This window comes from Gopherus evgoodei, chromosome 3 (genome assembly GCF_007399415.2).
Source record: "Gopherus evgoodei ecotype Sinaloan lineage chromosome 3, rGopEvg1_v1.p, whole genome shotgun sequence".
NCBI lineage: Eukaryota > Metazoa > Chordata > Testudines > Testudinidae > Gopherus > Gopherus evgoodei.
In genome coordinates this window covers 97,690,218-97,712,945 of record NC_044324.1, presented here as the reverse complement: position 1 = coordinate 97,712,945, position 22,728 = coordinate 97,690,218, and the positions used below count along the sequence as shown (strand labels likewise).

The window sequence follows — 22,728 nt, the reverse complement described above, 5'->3', positions numbered from 1 at the left end:
GCCTCGGGTTCTGTCCATTTCTCATTTACCAATCCTGACATCTATTTTTGTTCAAAAATGATTAATTCAGTTAAGAACTAAAAGTGCTGTGCTGAAGCTTAATTCTAGAACTTCCATTTTAATTAGGTTCATCTGACTTTTTTAATAAAAATTAAGTTATTTCTTTTTTTTTATTTTGCTTTTAAATCTTTTTGGTAGGTCATGCTAAATGTGTGGAGGTTGTAAAGACTTTTAACTTGCCACTGCTGATGCTAGGAGGAGGAGGATATACTATCCGTAATGTTGCTCGATGTTGGACATATGAGACTGCTGTTGCCTTAGATTGTGAAATTCCTAATGGTAAATATTAATTCTGAAATATATTCTTCTGTCTAAACTCTCATAAGGATTGTGAAGTTACTTTCTGTCACATGTTATCAGAACCAAACTTACTCTTAAACTTATTAGTCCAGTTCATGATGGGTAGCAAATAAACTTGTCATCACCTAAAATCCAGCATCTCTCAGGAACTTAATATAGTTCTGGTATGTGCAACTTTGTTTTAATCTCTTAGACTTTGAGTCTGGTACTTTGTCAACAGGGTGTATGCATACCCCTGGGGATATGCAGTGGTCTTCCGGGGATACATCAGCTCATCTAGATATCTGCCTATTCTTACAACAGGCTACATAAAAATCACTAGTGAAATCAGTACAAACTAAAAATGCATACAGGCAATGAGATCATATTGCTTTATATACTATACACTGAAGTGTAAGTACTCTATTTATATTCAATTGGTTACATGGTAAAAATGAGAAAGTAAGTAATTTTTCAATAATAGTGTGCTGACCCTTATATTTTTATGTCTAATTTTGTAAGCAAGTAGTTTTTAAGTGACACTTGGGGGTACCCAAGGCAAATCAGACTTCTGGAAAAGTTGAGAGCCACTGGTGTATTTTTCACTTTTTGTTAAATTTAAGCTTCTTTTGATCTTAAACCATAAATTTCTTGATTGCATCTCTTCCATTGTACCCAACTTTTGAATACATAAGTCCATAATAGAGACTTTACTGTTGGTATTGATTTTTCATGGAAGGCACTCAGATACTGTGGTGATAGACAGCAGTATAAAACTCTGAGATACACACCCCAGAAGTTTCAACAGTCTTGACTTGGAACCATGTATCTTTCAGACCACATTTAAAATGGCTTATAGTAAAATTTCAAAATGATTTGTTGGCTTGTTCGTTTGCCTTTTTCCTCTGTTTTTGGAAGGTTTTTTTAATTCTAACATTTTTCTTACTAGACACTAGATTCTCTCATCTCTGTTCACTTACTTCAGTAGAATTACTCTTGACTTAGTTATTCCTAAAAGCATATTCTGCCCTGTGTCTTCTGAAGCCTCTAGGAAACAGACTTTACATCCTACTCTTCCTCTGTGTCATCCTGTTACTCAAAAGCAATTGAAGGAACAGAATGATTACTGTTCTCTACCTTTTAAGATTTTTTTGTTGTATTTTCTCTGTGTGAAGTGATCCCATTCAGCCGGTATAGGCAATGCAGTCTTCCTTCTAATTGCTCTTAGCTTTTTTTTTTTTTTTTTTTTTTTTTTCGGTATTTGTAGTCCTCAGGTTCTTTTCGCCTCAAATTTTTCTTTGCAGGTTAATGCTTTTCTAAATGCTGTAATAGTGAATCAACCTTACCCACACTATCGGAAGAGTTAAAGGAATGATGCATGTGTACACAGCTCTTAGTTCCCCTTTCACAGACTCTAAGAGGCTAACAAGCCCAAAACGCATCCTATCCACGATCTCCTTCAACCTTGTCCTTAAAAAGACTTGCTTTCTCCCCTCAAGCTTCCCAAACACACTCGTGCCCCTTTGTCCCCTTTCTACGCAAACAGGAACAATTGATTTCAATGCTTTTCATTCTTAAGTGTTCTGTGTTTCATTCTGTGCTGACTCTCGTTGCCCAGACAACAGTGATTCTTACGCTGCGGGGTTGTAGATTCATTGTCTGGCCTTGCTGGAAGAAAAGAAGGCAAGGGATGTGGTTTAATTATTCACTTAAAATATCTGGGAGTACTCAAAAATAAATTGTACAGTGCAGGGTCATAATCGTTTTCCTAATCATTGCTGCATAAGCCTCAGCCTGGTCCCAGCTGTGCTCCTTTGAAAGAGATTAAAGAGGTGAGAGTAGGAGAGGGGATTGGGTCTCTGCTGTAACATGTAGGAGCTCCAACCCCCACCTCAACTCTCTTAAAGGATACTTCCCTTTACATCCTTTTCCATTCCTTTTTATGCAATGATTGTACCCCTTCCATAACAAATTCCTTCACTGGACATATGCAAATTATGCTTGGCTACCTCCTCCAACATTTGGCAGGTTCCTAGATACTCGCGGATTCCTTGCTTAATATTGGACAAAAATAAATCTGCCTTCCAATTGGATAAGTGTGCTCCATCCTCCCTGAATCACATGGGTGCTCAGTAAGGTATGTCCAGATGTGGAATTACCAAAGGGGCCTGTGATGTATGAATTTAGCCACCCGTCCTACTTGCACTCCTCCTGGTCTTATTCACCCTTGGAGGCTTCACTGCTCCCTATTATGCCCTGCACTCAATATGTCAGACCAAATAATCATCACCCCTTGGGGCGGGGGGAGAATCTTTTGTCTGCCCGAAACCCCTCTTTGTTCAATTTATTAAGGCAACCTCTTTTTGCCATCCTACATCATTTTCACAGAGGTGAACAATAATCACATCTGATTCCTGTTCCTGGGCTGCCAAAGAGTGTGCAAGGGGCATTCGCTGGTTCCTGAGAATGCCGCTCCTTCCATGCCAGCTCGGAATTGTCTCACTGCCTAGACCCAGATGTGATCCTCCAGATGACCCAGAAGCCTGCCTATGCCTGCAGATCACACCACTGCTCACTTGGTCTCTCTGTAATTGGAAACACAGAAAAACTAGCTCTGATTCTCTGCTTTGGGTCTCACATGTGACCTATATGCATTTGAATGCCATTGTCCAGTTGCCTGAATCACTCTAGCCCTAAGTGAGCCGCAGCTGTCACAGGCCCCATCCAGAATGGGTGGGAATTCATGCATCAGTAGCCCCAACTTCGTAAGCCCATTTCTTAAAACTATAACAAATAGTATGTTACGCGGGGCCTTCCATCCTCATGAATAAAGAGGATCCTGTATCCAGCTGGTCTCATTGCTATATAATTCCTTCAGTGCTTCTACTAGACAAATCTTTGCCTCACTACCCTCCTGTAGCATTATGGACTGTCCTGGCCTGCTCAGATCTTTTTTGACATCCTCAAGGTTTGAATGACCTTTCACACCTCTTACTGTAAATCCTTCCATTCAAAGTCCTTCCTGGAATATCCCTCACTGACTCAGGCACTAATTTTCTGACTCTAAAAGCTCAATAATACAACAACCGACCACTAGGAATTCAACCTTGAGCAAGGCCATCTCCTGTCCATTTTTGCATATTTTGTTGAGAACTTGCCCCAAAGCTCTTAAGTGTCTGAACAGTGATGTCTTGAGACCACCCCATTAAAAATCTCTGAAATAAAAATCCATCACAAAGATTTGGGTAATCCCTAATCCTACTGGCAAATGTAATCCCTGAGAGGTAACTAGAGATGGTAGATGATGTCAAACCACAGATTGCCAATGACTCCATTACTGAAGTATCTGGTCCACTGGAATGTGCCATATCTTAGACAAGCCCTCCCTCCTCTGAAATTGCACAAAATTGCTAAAACACCTGTCATAAAGCCCTAAATGTTTGTTGCACTACCAATCTTTGTACAACCCCAAGAGCTATCGTACACCACAGTATCAGAGTGCTACTAGCGTCTGTGCGGGCACCTTGTGGGCTCCCAATGGCAGGTCTGAAAGTTAGGACAGCGAATCTGCTATACCGTTGTCAATCGCAGGCACGTGTTTGCAGCATGTTAAAGTTTAAACACTAGTATCACCTTCAGACTCATAACCCTGGACGACATAGGGGACTAGTGATTGATATGTACTTCTGCCATGTTGCCACTCCACTTTTGGAGAAACAGTTTGTAAAATCCATTCCCCCAAAGAGCACTGCCACTGAAATGGGAAAGAATTCAAGGAATGTTGTAACCTTTACTATTCCAGTTTGTGTCCAACTAGGGGGCTGTTTGTGGGCACAGCACCTGCGTTGGTAAAATACCCTGAAATCTATTCCTCCCAGTGCATCTGAGTGAACCTTTAAATCTCCCCCTATTATCCGTTCCCTCCCTCCAAAGAGACACTCTGTTAAAATTACTCAAGCTGTTCCCATACTCCTAAATACTCCTTCATCGTTTTATTAACTCTTATAAAATGGTTGGCTTTTGATACTCTTACGGTGGCCACTGACAGATGCAAAATGCCTGCCCTGGAGCCACCGCTCAGCATGCAAAGTTAAGATGCCCATTAATAGATTGCAGCTCTCACAGTGTAACCTTCCTGGCTACACTTGCCTTGACAATCAATCTCAGAAGTTCCCCCCACTTATCTTAGGCGAGTCTACATACACCATAGTCCACATATCTAACTCAGGCCCCAGGTGGGTCAGCTTAGTAGAGGGGTCCCTCTTTTTTCAGTTCCAGAGGTACCCTCCCCCCCCCCCCGGTTTATTAGCCAGGGTCTAGAATGTGGTCAGCAGGCTAGTGCACACTCAGAATTTGCCCTGCCTGCAAACAAAAAGTTATCTAAGTAGTGTATCACATGCTGTAAATCAGGCTCCTGGGCAATCACCCATTCCAGTATTGTGCTGAAATTTTTCAAATGCCAAGCATGGAACATCCCATAGGGAGCTACTTACCAAAATAAAACTTACTCAGAACAAAATCCAAAAGGTGCATCTTTCCCATTATAACTAGTAGCAATAGAAAAGGCGACTTGATGTCAGTTTGCTGACAGCAACTCCTGCGCCACAAGTCCGAACCATGTGCACAGCCTCATCATGAGGGAAATAGTGTACTGAACATAATCTATCACTTCATTAACTGAACTACCCTATGGATGTGACAGGTGGTGGATCAAGTGATATTCTTTAGGTACCTTCTTGGGAACCAGGCCCAGGGGAAGACCTGAAGGGTTTCTCAGATAAATGAATGAATGGCCCTGCAACTCTGTTAGAACTTATTTGCTTTGTGGTCTTTTTCTTTACAATGTGACCTAACTCATCTGTGGACTTCAAATTTTTGGACATTACATGACTTCTTAGCCCATATAGGGAATGTTAAACAGCAAATACTCTTCCATCTGTCCTGTTAAGGTAATCCCCAAGGCGAGTACCCTTAATGCTTCAAGCCTAACTGGAAACAAAGCTATTTCCAACATCCCACTGCCATCTGCTCTGCTCTTTTCCTGGTCCATCACCTTTGCCCTCTTCCTGGACCCGGAGGTATGTGTGGTGAGCCTGATTTACCCCCAGTCTTTTGCCAGAATTTCCCTGTATCTTGTACCAGTTACAGGCCTTGGGGGCCTGAAGCACATCTTGCAAGCTTGTCTAAATTTGCAGATGTTCCAAAAACAACTGTTTTCGTTAAATGCCCAGCAAATGTTATTACGAGGCTTGGGTCTCTGTTGGGCTTTCAGAGGACTAAATAGGCCATTATCAGTTTGAACACCTATGCTCTGTGGTGTCATCCCCTCTAACCACAGTGTATGATGTACAACCAGATTCCTGTCTGCATTGCAGCCCTCTGTCCAACCTGCTCATCCCAGTTAAAACAAGCTATACCCCCAGATGTATTAAATGCCTTTCAAATTAAATCCATATATTTGATTAACACTAGGCTTTTTCCAGATATGTCTCCTAAATACAGCCTGCATAGATTAAAAAAGTGACTTCCCAATTTTCACAGGTACTAGCTTTCCCTTGGCCATTCAGATTTCTCATTGCCATGCTTGTCCTGTCCCTACTTACTTTCTGTCAGAGCTTCCCTGTATAGGAGTGATGATGTGTCAGTATATTCAGCTCTCAATATCTTGTCTTTAGTAGTCCAGAGAAGATGAACTCCCATGGGGTCCCACACTCCTGCATAATCAGACTCTGGACTAACTACTGTGGAATCTTCAATGTCCTGAGGCCACCTGGATACCTCTGGATGCTGTTCCTATCTGATGAATTTACATTTTCTGTCGGGGGGTTGGGAGGACGTTGTATTTTTCATGTCCCCGCTCCCCCACTTAATGACTCCTACACTATTGCATGGGGTATGCACTATTTTATTATGTTCTGTATCCCAAATTTAAACCTATGCCAGGTAACTGAGACCACCTCTACCAGAAGCCTCCAACTTCTGTAACAAGTGAAGTTAACCTGCAATAGTTATGTAAAGCAGTTGACCTCTGTAGACGTGTTTACACTGGATCCTCCCTCCCCCCAAAAGCAGATATCTTACTCCCCACACCATTCCCCCCTGAGCCTTGTGGCAAAATCTGCTGGCCCACTTATTTCAGTAGCTCCTGCTGCTAGCCTGATGCCTGGAATCAATCTGAGGGGTTCTTTACCCAGAGCTTTCTCCCAAGAGTCGGTCCCAATGATTTGATTCTCATGAAGCAATCAAGGGCATTGGGAGATAGCATACTGCTTCATCCCTAAATAGGGCTCTTATGTACTTAACATAGTTTATACAAGAAAATGTGACTATTGTGTATAGCAAATAGAATGCATCATACTTTCTTGGTATTCAAGACTTCACGTGCTTCTACGGAGGGGCCTGGGCAATAAGTTCTCAAGAATATGAATTAAATTACCCATCAGGAGACTTTTTAGTTTTCACAGTAAACCAATTCCTGTTACTGATGCTGTGGGTTGATACCCATGTTAATCAAGTTGTGATCTTATGAGCAGAAAAATCTCTGCTATGTGCTTGGTTGAGAGCACTCTCTGATATAGAATCATAGACTTTAAGGTCAGAAGAGACCATTCTGATTGTCTAGTCTGACCTCCTGCACAACACAGGCCAAAGAATCTCACCCACCCGCTCCTGTATCAAACCCCTAACCTGTGTCTGAGCTATTGAAGTCCTCAAATTATGATTTAAAGACTTCAGGGTGCAGAGAATCCACCAGTAAGTGACCCATGTCCCACACTGCAGAGGAAGGCAAAAAAAACCCAGGGCCTCTGCCAATCTCCCCTGGAGGAAAATTCTTTCCCGACCCCAAATATGGTTTCAGCTAAACCCTGAGCATGTGAGCAAGATTCTCCAGCCAGACACCCAGGAAAGAATTCTCTGTAGTAACTCAGATCCCACCGCACCTAACATCCCATCACAGGCCATTGGGCCTATTTACGGCTAATAGTCAAAGACCAATTAATTTCCAGAATTAGTCTATTCCATCATACCATCCCCTCTATAAACTTATAAAGCTGGGTCTAAGTCAGATAGGTCTTTTTCCCCCATTGCTCCTCTTGGAAGGCTATTCCAGAACTTCACTCCTCTGATGGTTAGAAACTTTCATCTAATTCCAAGTCTAAACTTCCTGATGGTCAGTCTATATCCATTTGTTCCTGTGTCCACATTGGTACTGAGCTTAAATAATTCCTCTCCCTCCTTGGTATTTATTCCTCTGATATATTTATACAGAGCAATCATATCTCCTCTCAGCATTCTTGTGATTAGGCTAAAAAAGCCAAACTCTTTGAGTCTCCTTTCATAAGACAGGTTTTCTATTCCTCAGATCATCTTAGCCCTTCTCTGTACTGGTTCCAGTTTGAATTCATCCTTCTTAAACATGGGAGACCAGAACTGCCCACAGTATTCCAGATGAGGTCTCACCAGTGCCTTGTATAACACCTCTTTATCTCTACTGGAAATACAGCACCTGATGTATCCCAAACCGCATTAGCTTTTTTCACAGCCATATCACATTGCCAGCTCATAGTCATCCTGTGATCAACCAATACTCTGAGGTCCTTCGCGTCCTCTGTTACTTCCAACTGATACGTCCCCAGCTTATAACAAAAAATCTTGTTATTAATCCCTAAATGCATGATCTTGCACTTTTCACTATTAAATTTCATCCTATCACTATTACTCCAGTTTACAAGGTCATCCAGATCTTCCTGTATGATATCCCAGTTCTTCTCTGTATTGGCAATACCTCCCAGCTTTGTGTCATCCGCAAGCTTTATTAGCACATTCCCACTTTTGGTGCTAAGGTCAGTAATAAAAAGATTAAATAAGATTTGGTCCCAAAACCGATTCCTGAGGAACTCCACTAGTAACCTCCCTCCAGCCTGACAGTTCACCTTTGACTTCAACTATAGTGAAGATGACTAATGGCAAGTTGTCCTCAGTTAATCACATCTTTCCTCCCAACAATGGGAATCTTAGGCATTTTTTTCTGTAAAATGTTACCTTATGTTGCAATGTTCCAGTATTTGTTTCCTATCTTATGGCTAAACAAATCAAATCTAATTTTGTCCATTGAGATTTCCTATACTGCATTCACTGGGATTGAAATCATTCTCTGCTGAGTCTCATTACCCAGATATCGGGGTTTCTTATGCCTGGGATGCAGATTCAGTCTCAGATTCTCCACTAGCAAACATTAATTCATCCCTCGTCTTTGTTGAGCAACTTGAAGGGAAAACACTATACAGTGGTTTTCTACTATACTTAAAAGCATTCTAAGTTATATATTCATCCAATACCTGAAGTTTGCCAGTATGTTATTTAAAGTCCAGTAATGCAGTCTGAGTTGTATAAAAAGCTGTCTAAAACCAAGATTTTTAGGTGGCTGAAATTTTTTTTTTTAATAGAGTTGCCATACAATGACTACTTTGAGTATTTCGGACCAGACTTCAAACTGCATATTAGTCCATCAAATATGACCAACCAGAACACACCAGAGTATATGGAGAAGATCAAGTAAGTAGTTGTTCCCTACTTTGAGAATAAAACTCTAAAAATCATAGTCTTTTGTTGATGGAAATACTTCATAAATTTCGTACCTAATCAAACCTCATCTTTATCTCCTTTTATTTATATAGTGTACTGTTTTAGGATCACAGCGTTTGCAGTGATGGTGGTTTTAATGACTTAGGGGGAAATAGATTTGCTTTGCCTTCTTTTTGAAGCATAGATTCAGTTTAAAGTCATAAAGTAGTGTGAGTAATGTTTATCAATAAGATACTGATTTTAAAGAGTAAGCACCATTAGTCTTGATTGTTTTTGACAAGACTTGTGCCAGCACGAAACATGAGTTGCAGACACTGCTGAGAACGGCATTCAAATCTTATTGCTCTACACTTCTGGTGCATAGTTGTTTTATTTCCATTAATATGAGGTCTTTCATGCTTGAACATAAAGGGAAGATTTGCTGTGAAAGGTATAAAAATGTAGGAAAAGCTTATCTGCCGTGACCTGAATTCAGGATTCTGTTTCTATGATGCCAAACAAGTGTAAGCAGAGTAAAGCAGAACTGCTTTAGGAATTTGTAATGTCCATTCTAGCAGAAGAAACCCAGAACACTGAATTAATCACAGAATAGGAAGAGAAATATTTTCAAATATTATTCTAAAATGTATTTGTAATTTTAAGTCTATCCATGGTCTGCAAATCATTTGGGATGTTAAAGGAGTTGTAAATCGCCTTAGGTCAGTGTTAAAGGGCTTATATTTGTATTCATGGGAAACATCCAACATTTTATTCTGAATAACAAACCTGCAGAAGTGTCTTTTTGTGTCATTCAAATAATTCATGTTATGTGTAAGGATTTATGAGTCATTATTGTTTTGTTCTTAATTCAGCAATAATGTCAAAACAATTTAAATATCTGTAAGAATGAAAAAGTCACTTCCATTCTGTATAAGAAATCAGTAAGTGTTGGTTTTCCTTCTTGAAAGGTAGTTGAGCTAAACTTTTGGTATATGTTGTTGGGACAAACTAATAACTGTGGACATGAGAACATGTGTCTTATGACCACTCCGCAGAGCAGGTGGTTATGATGTTTAGTTATGATGTAGCAGAATGTTAACGTCTGAAATCTGTCTGGTCGTGGCCATCTGGTCGTTTCAAGCTTTAAACTTTTGTGTAAAACATCCTTTGTTGCAATTAGTAAACTGTATGGTATGAATTTACCACTTTTCTGGCCAACCAGTAATAAGTGGAGCCTTGCTCCCCTTTTAAAAGAGAAATCTCACTCTTTCCACAATAGAACTGGTTTAAGCAGAAGAATTATAGAAAAATGTCAACTTTTAAATTGTTGCATTTATGATTAAATATCCAGAAACTGCAGGAAAGGCTCATCTCTCCCTATATCTAACAACTTTTCCGTCTGCTACTTCACTTGCAGACAACGCTTATTTGAGAACTTGCGTATGTTGCCTCATGCACCTGGAGTACAGATGCAAGCCATTCCTGAGGACGCTGTTCATGAAGACAGTGGAGATGAGGATGGAGAAGATCCAGACAAACGCATTTCTAGTAGGAAATGTTATCTTTAGGTGTCGTGTTAGACTATGCCCCCGGAATAAGGCCACTTTAAACATAATGGGCCAGATTCTCACCTCTGGTTAGCTGTTTTCTGTCACTCCAGTTGAAAGATCCAGCCCGTAGAGACTTCCTCCCAGTAGCTGAATGGGGAGGACATGTCCAGGACAGAGTGTTTCTATTGTCTGGCAATCCCCAGATGCTGACATATGACCCTTTGGGCCTATTGGTAACTGGTTATAAGTTGAGCTCAATAGGCTGTTCTGATGTATGCCAGAGCCTAGGCTAACCTGGCTTCTAGCTGGATCAACAATCTGAAGCATTGAAGAGGCTCTCTTTTATTCTAAATTTGCCACAAGAACAGTTTGGCCAGGCTGAGACATCTGGTCCCAGAAATCTTCCCAAAACAGCAGCAAACCCAAAGGAAACATGGATTACAGCCTCTTAAAAATTTGAATGCCATGTCCCTTCAGAAACAGTATTATTAAGTGAATTAACATAGGTCCTGCGTGAAATGAGAGATCATATTTTTCAAAAATCTAAAAAGAATTCTTGAATACTTGGTAGATATGAGATGGATGGTCAGAGCACTTTCTTAATTAATCACAACAGGTTTAACTTTTTTTATTATAAGGTTTAAGTTGTATGGATCATATGATTGTAAGGACTGATATTTATTATTTCTAAACCATTCCTAAGAAACAACTGCTTCACTTACCCTTGCATGATATCAGTAGTGGTAGCTGCACAGCTGCTTCTTGGCATCTTAATCAGTTGCCTAACTGTTGTAATCAGAATACTTTTCCCTGCTGCAGTTAATCCCCTTGCTTCTGAATTTGTTCAGTACTTGCTAAGCAGTACCAAATAACTGGATTTTCACTTGTCTTTGTAACATTTCTTTATAATTATGTTTTAAGAAGTAACCCTAGAGTCTCCTCATATGTTTTGGGCATAGTTCTATTTCCCTTTGATTAGAGGGCAAAGTGCTGTTGATCTCCTAATCAGTTGCTCAAAACCTATTTCACTGTAATTCCTTTATGAAAGACCTATTGCAGTAAAACTGAGTTCCTTAGTCTCTTTTTTTTTTTTTAAATACTAGTTCGAGCATCTGATAAGCGAATAGCCTGTGATGAAGAATTCTCTGATTCTGAGGATGAAGGCGAGGGTGGACGACGAAACGTTGCAGATCATAAGAAAGGAGCAAAGAAAGCCAGAATAGAAGAAGACAAAAAAGAGACAGAGGACAAAAAAACTGGTAAGAGCATAATTTCGTATATAGCTGTGTTCTCCCTTAACCCATTATAGGATTGCACCTTTCTTAAAGTGAATTTTGTTAGCAGTAAGATGCCCTACAGCCGTTAGCACAAAGAGTTAATGTGCTTTTGAAACGTTCATTCTTCAATTGTTTGCTCAAGTTGTTTCCATTCTAGGCGTTCGTTCGTGCGTCCATGTGCGCGACCATCAGAGATTTTTGCCTTCATGGTACCCGTAGAGCTGGCTGTGGTGCCCTCTAAATCAGGTTCCGTCGGCCCTATTCCCTCTCAGTTCCTTCTTACCGCCCATGGTGGTCAGTCAGAGCACCTTTCTGGCTTAGCAAGAGCTAGCAGTTTCTCTGCCTGGGACTTGGTGCCTTAGGGCCTTTGTAAATAGTTTGCATATTGTAGTGTTAAGTGTTAGAGTCCCAGTGTGGACTTTGGCTCAGGCAGGGCATGCCCCAGTGTCAGGGGATTATTGAATAGCTCCTGGTCTTGGGGGCTGTGGAGGAGGTTCTACTTCCATTACTTCCTAATCCCGAAGGCCAAAAGGGGCCTCAGACCCATCCTGGACCTGCATTGCCTCAACAAGTCTTCAAGAAGTTGAGGTTCCGCATGATCTCCCTGGCCTCCATCATTCCTTCCCTGGATCCAGGGGACTGGTACACCACTCTGGACTTAAAGGATGCTTACTTTCATGTCTCCATATTCCCAGGGCACAAGCATTTCCTGCATTTCATAGTGGCCAGGCACCACTTCTGGCTCATGGCGCTAACCTTTGGACTGTCCTCAGCTCCCAGAATGTTCACAAAACGTGTGGCACTGTAGCAGCTTTCCTGAGATGTCGAGGGGTCCGGATCTTCCCATATCTCAACGACTGGCTCATCAAGGGCAGGTCTCCAGAGGAGCCTCAGTCTGATGCGGTCCATCTGCAACAATCTGGGACTGTTAATAAACAGAGAGAATTGCATGTTAACGCCAGCTCACTCCACACAGACCAGGGCCTTCCTTCCAGAAGCACGTTTTCAAGCCATGTCAGACTTGACTGCCCACATAAAGAGCCCTCTGCTCACCACGACCCACACATGCCTGCAACTGGGCCACATGGCTGTGTGCACATACCTGGTCAGTCATGCCCGACTTCATCTGCGGCCTCTGCAGGCATGGCTGGCCTCAGTCTATATCCCCAGCAGGCATGCCCTGGACTGAGTGAGCACAGTACTGAGCCATGTCCTCTCATCCTTGGACTGGTGGCTGGATCCTGAGTCAATGCTGGAGGGGGTTCCCTTCATGACCCTGTCTCCCACCCCTGGTCTCGGACACTTCAGACCTGGGCTGAGGAGCCCAGTTGGGCAAGCTCAGCACTCAGGGCCTCTGGCTACAAAATCATCTAGCCCTTCATATCAACATCCAGGAGCTCAGAGTGGTTCGCCTGGCCTGCCAGGCTTCTTGCCCCACCTTAAAGGTGGTGCAGGTTCCGACGGACAATACAGCCGCGATGTAGTACATCAACAGGCAGGACAGCGTCAGATCTTCGGCCCTTTGTTGGGAGGCACTCAGCCTCTGGGACTTTTGTGTGCGGCATGCCGTTCATCTGGTAGCCACCATCTTCCTGGAACCAGGATCGTCCTGGCAAATCACCTCAGCAGGACCTTCTCGTCTCATCTTTAATGGTGTCTTCATTCGGAGGTGGTCAGCCTAATCTTCCACAGATGGGGGACTCCTCAGGTTGACCTGTTTGCAGAACAGAAAGTGCCACATGTTCTGTTCTCCGCAGAACAGGGGCAAGGGCTCCCTGTCCAACACCTTTCTGATCCCATGGCCAAGAGTGCTGATGTACGCCTTCCTGCTGGTACCATTGATCCACAAGATACTGCTAAAGGTGAAGCAAGACCAAGCATCTGTTGTTCTCATTGTCCCAGCATGGCCTAGTCAACACTGATTCAGTATGCTGCCGAGTCTTTCGGCAGCCATCCCATTGCAGCTACCTCTTGGGCTGGATCTGCTATCCCAGAACTACGGCAACCTGCTGCACCTAAATCTGTCATGGCTGCACTTGACAGCTTTGCTGCTGCGTGGATGAGCAGGAGTGCTCCGCTGGTGTCCAGCAGAAAACCTTCCACCAGGGCTACCTATGTGGCAAAGTGGAAGCGGTTCATGTGTTGGGCCTCGGACTGACACATTTGTGCGGAAGAGGCCCCGCTGCAGGACATCCTGGACTATTTACTGCACCTTAAACTCCAGAGCCTGTTGCTATCTTCAATCAAGGTACACCTGGCAGACTTTTCGGCATTCCGCCCTCTGTTTCAAGGCTGGTTGATCTTCGCCCATCCCATGACGACATGGTTCCTAAAAGGCCTAGAGCATCTTTACCACATGTCCAGGATCCAGTTCTCTCTTGGGACCTGAATCTTGTGCTGTTGTGGCATATGCGTCCCCCCTTCGAACCCTGGGCTTTCCTGCTCCTTCCTGCTTCTCTCCTGGAAGGTCTCCTTCTTGGTTGCTGTAACTTGGGCTCATAGGGTGTCTGGGATCAGGGTGTTCGCTTTGGAGCTGCTTTATACAGTCGTCTATGAGGACAAGGTCCAGCGGTGTCCACACCCGGCTTTTCTGCCCAAGATCATTTTCCAGTTCCACACTGGTCAAGACATTTACTTACCAGTCCTTTGCCCAGAGCCTCATGCGACAGATGAGGAATGCAGGCTGCAAATCCTGGATGTCAGACAGGCTCTGGCCTTCTACATTAATAGAACAAAGCTGTTCTGTAAGTCAACGCAGTTGTTTGTTGATGTCGCAGACAGGATGAAATGTTATGTGGTGTCAGCCCAGAGAGACTTGTCTTGCATCACAGCCTGCATCCACTATTGCTATGAGCTTGCAAAGGTGCCACTGCCAGCAATCGTGATGGCTCATTCGACTGGGGCACAGGCAACATCATCAGCCTTTCTGGCTCAGGTGCTGATCCAAGAGATCTATCAGGCTCTCCCCCAGGTCGTCCATCCACACATTTGCGTCTCACTATGTGCTGACCCAGCAGGCTCGAACTGAGGCTGGCTTTAGCAGAGCAGTGCTGCAAGCTGCAAGACTGTGAATTCCGAGCCCACCTACGTTGATTCTGCTGGTGAGTCACCTATAATGAAATTGACATGAGCAAGTACTCGAAGAAAAAATGGCTACCTACCTTTCATAACTGTTGTTCTTCAAGATGTGTTCCTCATGTCCATAACATTACCCCCCCATCTTGCCCCCTGTCAGAGTTGTTGGCAGGAAGGAACTGAAAGGGTGTAGGGCCGGCGGCACCTGAACGCAGTACTCCAGCGGGCGCCACGGCTGGCCCTACTGGTATCGCTAAGGCAAAAATCTCCAGCCGCACACATGGATGTGCGTACACCTAGAATGGACATCAGCAACACATCTCACAACCGTTTTTTCTTTCCTGTCACACTGAAGAAGAAAAACTAATAAAATCTAAAGTGCATGTTTGTATAGATACTGAAACAGTACTTACAGTCCAGGAGTGTTGTTCTAAATGAAGATCTTTGCCCATTGTGGTTTCAAATCCTGAAGCTAGTAATTTGTATAGGTCTAATGAAGTGTAAATGAAAAAAGTTCTGTGTAGCTGATGGCATAAGCTATGGTATGTTCATTTAATAAGATGTAATTTGCAAATAAGCAGCCTAGGTTCCTGATTTCCTCTCCCGCCCTCCCACCCCCATCTTAAAAAAAATTTAGATTGTGTTTCTGGAGTCTTCAAATATTTCAAGTTCACACAGTGTTTTTCCTTCTTAATTGTTTTTAGATGTAAAGGAGGAAGATAAATCCAAGGACAGCAGCGGTGAAAAGACAGACACCAAAGGGTAAACCGCTCAGTATTAAACTATAAAATATTTGTGCTTTGGAGAACATTCATTAACTTTCAGTGCTTTTCCTCAGTTAGCCATCTGTACAGAAGATATGTTATATATCAGTGTGAGTTATAAATCAGTGTCTGGAGTTACTAAAATACTTCAAAGGCTTAAAATATGTGATGGGTAGTTCTAATTGCATCTTTATCAACAGCTAGTCTGAGACCCTCTCAAAATGAAATTATGCCCTTTTTAATAGTTTATATTTTTTGCCTTTGAACAGAGCGAAATCAGAACTGCTCAGCAATCCTTGAATTAAAGATGGCCTCACACCAATTACAGAACACAATACCAGAGTGGGAAAATACTAAAAGAAGAAGAGGTTTTTTTTTTCCTGTTGAGAGAGACTGCTGATTTCATTTTGTACTATTTGGCATGGACTGTATTTATTTTCATTAGGCTTTGTTTTGGTTTTTGGCAAGTCGTATTGTGAGTTTTCTAATTATGAAGCAGAAATTCCTTTCTTCACCATGCTTTATGTAATAGTATTTAAAATGGATGTGAGTTATTATGTTAAATGTCTAAACTGATCTATTAAAGTAATTTGCCTTTCCTGAGCTGATTTTACCTTTTTGTAATTATATCTTTATTAAAAAAAAATTGTACTTGTTTCTCTTTTGTCCATCATTGCATTATCTAGAAAGCACTTCCATCTAAAGTAAAGCTAAACAGTCAGTTGCTGGGGGATTTAAGAGGACAATCTGTATGTACATACGCTGATCTGCGCATGTTGTAATGACTCATAGTACATGGACTATGAAACAGTGACTGATACACCTATTATACTTACAGTAAATAATGGAAAAGTAGGTATGGGGACATTGTGCCTAGATGTACGAGCATGATATTTGGAAGCAGAAGGTTAAAACTCTGAACCTCCTGGTTGGATTGTATAACAGGACAAATACCTTATACTCTAGCAGCAGAGTATATAAGGTATTTGTCCTGTTATGGATTAATTTGATAACCAGCAACTAAGTCCTGCAGATAGGATTGGGTGTACTGCAAAATCCATTCTGACCCTTTGAACTTCAAGCTGCAAAAAAACATATCCCTTTTTTTGAACAAAACCTTTTTTATTTGTTTTTCCTCTTTTTTTTTTCTCCTTTTGAACAATTAGTCAACGCCGGCACTTGAACTTTAGATCCTGTTTTATAGGTTCCTCATTCTAGATGAATAATCTCCATACCAGCCAGCTTGAGAGAAATGTGGTGAAACTGTGTATGGACACTTTATTCACTAAGAGTAGCGTTATCTTTTCTTGCAAGGAAATACTCATTATTACTGTTGTTTTCTTTCCCTTTCCTTTTTCCCCATTTCTTCCTTCTCCTGTAACCCCCCCCCCCCCCCCAAAAAAAAAAAGTGCAGTTAAACTGTGTGGTCTCTCTCTTTCCTGTTGATTCATAGTTCAAGGATTTCCACTAATAAGAATTATTATGCATTAGTCCCTCTTCATATTCATGGCATCTTTGGAAGGTTTGTATTAAAGACAACATGACCAAGTAATTAATCTCCTTTCCTTGTCACTAAGGAGAAAACTGAGAATTTTTGAAGGTTTGAGGGTAAAAGGGTTGAGGGCTGTCTGTTTCCAAGACTGGAGTACTATAATAAAAGGATTTATGTTAATCTGTATGGTCCTAAAAAACTCTTCAGCTTAGTACTGTGGTTAGTAATTTCACTTTGAGCATTTGGACACAGTGGGCCAAAATTTAACCTAATGAAGTGGAGATGAAACATACGTTGCCAGAGACTGCAGAAAAAATATTTGTATAGTTGAAAGAAAACTGAAATGTGTAAGTATAGTTTTGTAAATAGGATGAGCCTTTATATGGGAGAACTCAGAGAAACGGGTTTACTGTTTTTACTGGTATTTGTAAATGCTTTCTTGCATTTAGCTACAAGACGGTGAATTTCTAGATATGTCAATTATCTTCTATTAATTTCTGGACCTATTATGGTTTAAAAAAATACTATAACAATATTACCAGGATGCTTGTATTAAGTGGACAAATTAATCTATAGATGATAACTTGATACTTTGTTCCTAGATTCTGTTTTATGTAGAACTTGGCATAATAAGTATAATGGGTTTGGTCTCATCTTTGTTTTCAAAGGGACCCCATTATCCAAGTTCTAGGCACTGGTTGTCCCCCTTGTGGTCCAGCAAGGGCAGCCATTCTAGGGTCCCAGCTCCTCAGTCATCACCTCTTGGGTGGATATCAGCATCTCTCTGTCCTCGGGAGAGGTTTCCAGGTTGCATAGCTCCCTGTTTATATTGTGATCTCCACAGCAAAGACACGCTGCCTAAGACAGTCTGCGTAACTTTTCTCCTCAGAGATTGTACACAGTGTAATTGCCACAGTTAAATTACCAAACAGTGCTTTCTAAGCACGCACATTTATTCTTAAAGTAAAAGCTGTACAGAGGGAACATGTTAAAACAATAAAGAACCTACACTCATGCTAACAAGCTTATCGGAGATTACCCCCTGACTTCAGTAAGGGCTCTAGTTAGAGGTTTTCTTGTGGCCACATTCACCCAGGGGGTTTCCTGTGGCCACATTCATCACCGCTTCAGCTCAGAACCAGCCCTCTTATGACTAATGGAGCTAAGACAAGTTACGCCAGCTGAGGATCTGGCCCCTGAGGTTTATCAGATAAACTTGGTTAGTGAAACCGAGGACGTTCAATGTAATTGTCTTTGCTAAAATATACAGGCAGCAAAGCCATTAAAATGGAGCCAAATTTACTGTAAATTTCCAATCTCTCATTTAACTACAAAAGTAAAGCATCAATCAGTGGAAGAAATAGTGAACTGTGGTAATATTGTCAAAAAGTCAGGGACGATGATTAAAAATCTAGGATGCTACCTCCTAGGTCAGCATTACATCCACTTTTGCAAAGTGTGTCAAATCCATCTTCATGTACTGCCAGTGATAGGAGCAATGCTGGCCAAGAGGAAGTCACTTGTGGTACCTGGAAGTCTAGTGCTGACAGTAGTCTTACACAAAACTGCTCCAAGAGTGTAGACTGAGATGATATTCTTTGTGCGTTGTAGGATGCAAAGTTTATTTGTTCCTCATCTGTCCAATCGATTATACCCACTTGTATAACAGAAGTTGCTGGAAGTAATGACAGCAATACGTTGATCAACTCACCAAGTGTCAGCAAATGCTATGCATTTTTCCCTTGGGATGAGAGTAAAAGAGATTCTATTTTTAATATACAAACTGCAGATGGAAGTAATCAAATACGGGAAGCAGTTCAAGAGAGCTATAAATGTATAAATAGCTCTCCTGAGAGCATAGGCTGTCTTGTGCTGAACATACATTTCTGCTCACCTGTATAGTATATACCTGTCTTGTATCTGCTGGAGAACCGTGTTGAGTAAATTAGCAATTAGATGCATTTTCGCATGAGGGAGCTCTATTTGGCACTGAAAGATACTATTAGGATCACTCAACCCTCAACATGCCATGAGCAAGTTTGCTATCTAAACAGTATATGCAGATAGATACTATACTCAGTCTTCCTACTGTAGACATACTGGTCATATACACCCCCAGAATTAAAATGCGCTGAATTTGTGAGATGGTTGCAATATGTGCACAGATACAATTAGAATACACAGTAGATAGAAGAACTAGAATGATTTGTATATATTGCTGGGTTCTAAATTAACTGTCCCCACTTGGGGAAAAACAGGTTATTGCTGTAGACAGCGCAGTTAGGCAACGACAGTGGCAGTCAAGCAAACACAACACGGGGCGCTCAGGACTTCCAAGCTTCCTGTAGAACCAGGAGAGTGGAAACCCTGGGGACTACTAAGGCTTCCGTCAGTCTGGTAGGGAGCCTAAAAGATCAGGGAACCACAGACGAACTTGGATCCCAGGTTCAATTTAATTTTTGAAATATTTTGAAACTTTTTTTCAAATTTCCCTTCCCATGGAAATTTCAAAAATTCTATTTCTTGTTCCAAAAAAGAGCTATCTATTTTGGAATTTCCTGCAGAATGGAAATTCTGAGTTTCGACCAGCTCTAAAGCAGACATACAAACTTCTGCCTTCCAGCCTGTAGAAGGCCCACTCTTAGCCAGCATGGGTTTCACAAACACAATCATGGAAAAAATCAAACTTTTTGGCACAGGCCTATCTTTAGACTTCAGAAGCATGGTCTAGTGATCTATGCACATGAGTGAAAGCCGGGCATTCTGAATTCTAATCATGGCTCTTCTTTTGTGGCCTAGAGCAAATTGCTTCATTTTTCTGCCTCAATGTCCCCATCTGTTAGTCATACTCGTCTAGTGAAGATTAATGTCTGAAAAGTTATTTAAAGATTAAATATAATGAATGAGCAGTGTCCTGTGGTTTGTCTTCTGTAATGCTTCTGCATTTGTTTGAAATTTTACTCTAGTTCTGCAAGCATTGTGAACTTGAAAAATTTTCTTTTAAGAGCTGTTGCCTCTTGCTCAGATTTCTGTAGCTTGCCCAACTATACATTTTAGTGCTTTGCTAGCATCTCTTGTCTCATCTATAAAGTCATTGCCCAAAGGTTTAATCTCATTCATAATGTTTATGCCTAAGGGAAAAAGGAAACTTCCACACCCCTTTAGCTTTCAGAGATTCAGACTAATTCATGATTCACTCAATTTGGCTATTAGTTCTACCTGACTGAGAAATAATTACTGTTTTTCCTAAAATACCTAAATCCTAAAAATATTTTCACAAAATACCAATTATCCCCCCTAAAAGCTTAATTTCTTAAAAAAAAACCCAACCCCCAAACCGTACAACTAATCTGGCTGATGTTATACTTTCACTAACTCCAAGTCAGTGCTTACGGTGACTTCTCTCTTAGCTTCTCTGCTACAACTCAGGTGGCATATTTTAAACCCTACTTAGTTAGTAAAGAATTTGAAAGTCTGATTGTGAGGATTGTCCTCAGTTCTAATAGGAGCTGAAGATGATGAATATTTTGCAAAAAGCACTACACAATTTTTTGTGGCATTAGTGTAGACAGATTAAGTTATGCATGTAAAATATAAAATATTTCTATGTTGTAAACAGCAGATCCTACAACTGAACGCCCTCTGAAGTTCAGTTTTCTGCTACAGCTTATTTAGTGGTAAAATTCTAGCATGTTTTCTGTTTCTTTGATAGATCCTGCTGATGACACAGCAATTGAAACCAGTGTTCTTGCTAATGTTTTGCTTTTACATTGCTTTACATTTGTTTTGTATGACCAGACAAATTAAATAGTTCCCCTTTAGCTGTTGTATACCACCTTAATTTAAGCCCAAGCAAGAACAGCACACATTTAAGAAGAAAAATCTGACTTCATCAGTAGGAAAAACAATTATTTTAAATGGCCCATCAAATTCAGTATTCTGTTTCTAGTGATAGCTAATACCTGATTTTTTTATTTTATTATTATTTTTTTTAGTAGAAGACCAAAACCAAAAAATCTTAATTGTGCAATGGAGGTAGGGTGGTGGGGGGTGTTTTTTGTCTTTAACTTTACTTAACTTGCAAGTACTCTACAAGGAGGAACCCATAATGAGAGGGAAACCAGCACATTGCCAACCATGCTGCTAGCTCCCTGTGCCTTTAGTGCCACACACCAGACAGACATCCTGACCCTGGAGGCTTCCACTTAGGCACTGGTCTTGACTTGCTGGAAATGCGGCCTGCATGTCCTCGCCAATGAAAGCCAAACAGGAACCACCCAATATGAAAGGTGTCTGCTAGTGGTGTCTCTTAGAAAGCAGGTAAGAGCTTCAGGTGGAGGTGGCTCTGCGTAGCATGCAGATGTCTTCAAGAGGATACACATGGCAACATCTGGGAGGAGGACGCTAGATTACAGATGACTACAGCAGTACCAGAAGAGGATGGAGAACTGGCTGCCTTTCAGGGAGAAGATTGGTTGCTAACCACCTTGGGCAGTAGACAGTGCTACACCCCCACCCAGTGCCCCATTCATGAGGTCAAGAACAAGCACGCTGTGTACTGGTTGCAGGAAGTGAGAAGGAGCTACCAGCCCCTAAGGCTGGGAGGCTCACAGTCGCCAAACCCAAGAGGAGGCAGTGAAGGGTAGTGGCGGTCAAGGACTCTCTTCTGAGGGGAATGAAGGCATCTATCTACTGACCTGACATCATGTTCCAGGTGGTATGCTTCCTAGAGCCTGCATCTGAGATGTTAAAAGTTGCCAAGGCTCATCGGTCACTCTGACTACTCCATGATGTTCATCCACTTGAGCACTAATAATACTGCCTGAGCAGATCACCAGTGACTACAATGCTCTGGAAGTGAGAGTGAAAGGCTTGTGGGGGCAGGTTGTGTTTTTGTCCATCCTTCCAGTTGAGTGTAAGGGCCCAGCCAGGAACACATGCATCATGGAAATTAATCCATGGATGCACAGATGGTGTCTAAGGGAGGGCTTTGGCTTCCCTGACTATGGCATGCTGTTCCAAGAACAAGGTCTGCTTGGAAGAGATGGACTCCATCTGGCCAAGAAGGGGGAAGGCATCTTCATGCACCAACTCACCAACCTAGTGAAGAGGGTTTTAAACTAGGTTCAAAGGGGGCAGGTGACCAAAGCTCAGACGTAAGCATTAAAAAAATAACCTTACTAGAGGGCTAGAACTTGGAGAGGGGCAGGAGGGAGAAGAGACCTGGAAATTGCAATAGGGTCATAGAAGCAACAAGAAGGAAATCTGCGGGAATCTGCTTAGCATCTTAAATGCCTCTACATAAAGGCAAGGAGTATGTGGACTGTAAACAGGAAGAACTGGAAGTATTTGTACATAAGCTAAACTATGACTTAATTGGTATCACAGAGACCTGGTGTCATAAATCTCATGGCTGAAATATTGGTATAGAGGGCTATGGCTTGTTCAAAAAGACAGGCAGAAAAAAAGGAAGGAGGTGTTGCATTATATGTCAAGAATATATGTAGACTTGTTCTGAGGTTCAGAAGGAGGTGGGAGGCTGAAAGACTCTGGGTAAAGATAAAAGGGGGAGAATTGGGGTGATGTCTTGTTAGGTGTCTACTATAGACCACCAAATCAGGAAGAGCAGGTGGCTGAAGCATTTCTAGAACAAAGAATAGTACTAT

The 22,728-nt window shown here is 41.7% G+C and overlaps 1 protein-coding gene across 1 annotated transcript in view; it reads left to right on the top strand.

Annotated features, from left to right (window-relative positions):
• HDAC2 (histone deacetylase 2) overlaps positions 1–16,170 on the top strand; it is a 52,053-nt gene extending 35,883 nt beyond the window's left edge. The window contains exons 9-14 of the mRNA XM_030556154.1: positions 199–339; positions 8,787–8,895; positions 10,322–10,452; positions 11,558–11,713; positions 15,511–15,568; positions 15,840–16,170. Coding sequence (XP_030412014.1) covers positions 199–339; positions 8,787–8,895; positions 10,322–10,452; positions 11,558–11,713; positions 15,511–15,568; positions 15,840–15,870 — 626 coding nt within the window. The 3' untranslated portion in view covers positions 15,871–16,170. The remainder of the gene's footprint in view (positions 1–198; positions 340–8,786; positions 8,896–10,321; positions 10,453–11,557; positions 11,714–15,510; positions 15,569–15,839) is intronic.
• Positions 16,171–22,728: the final 6,558 nt, after the last annotated feature.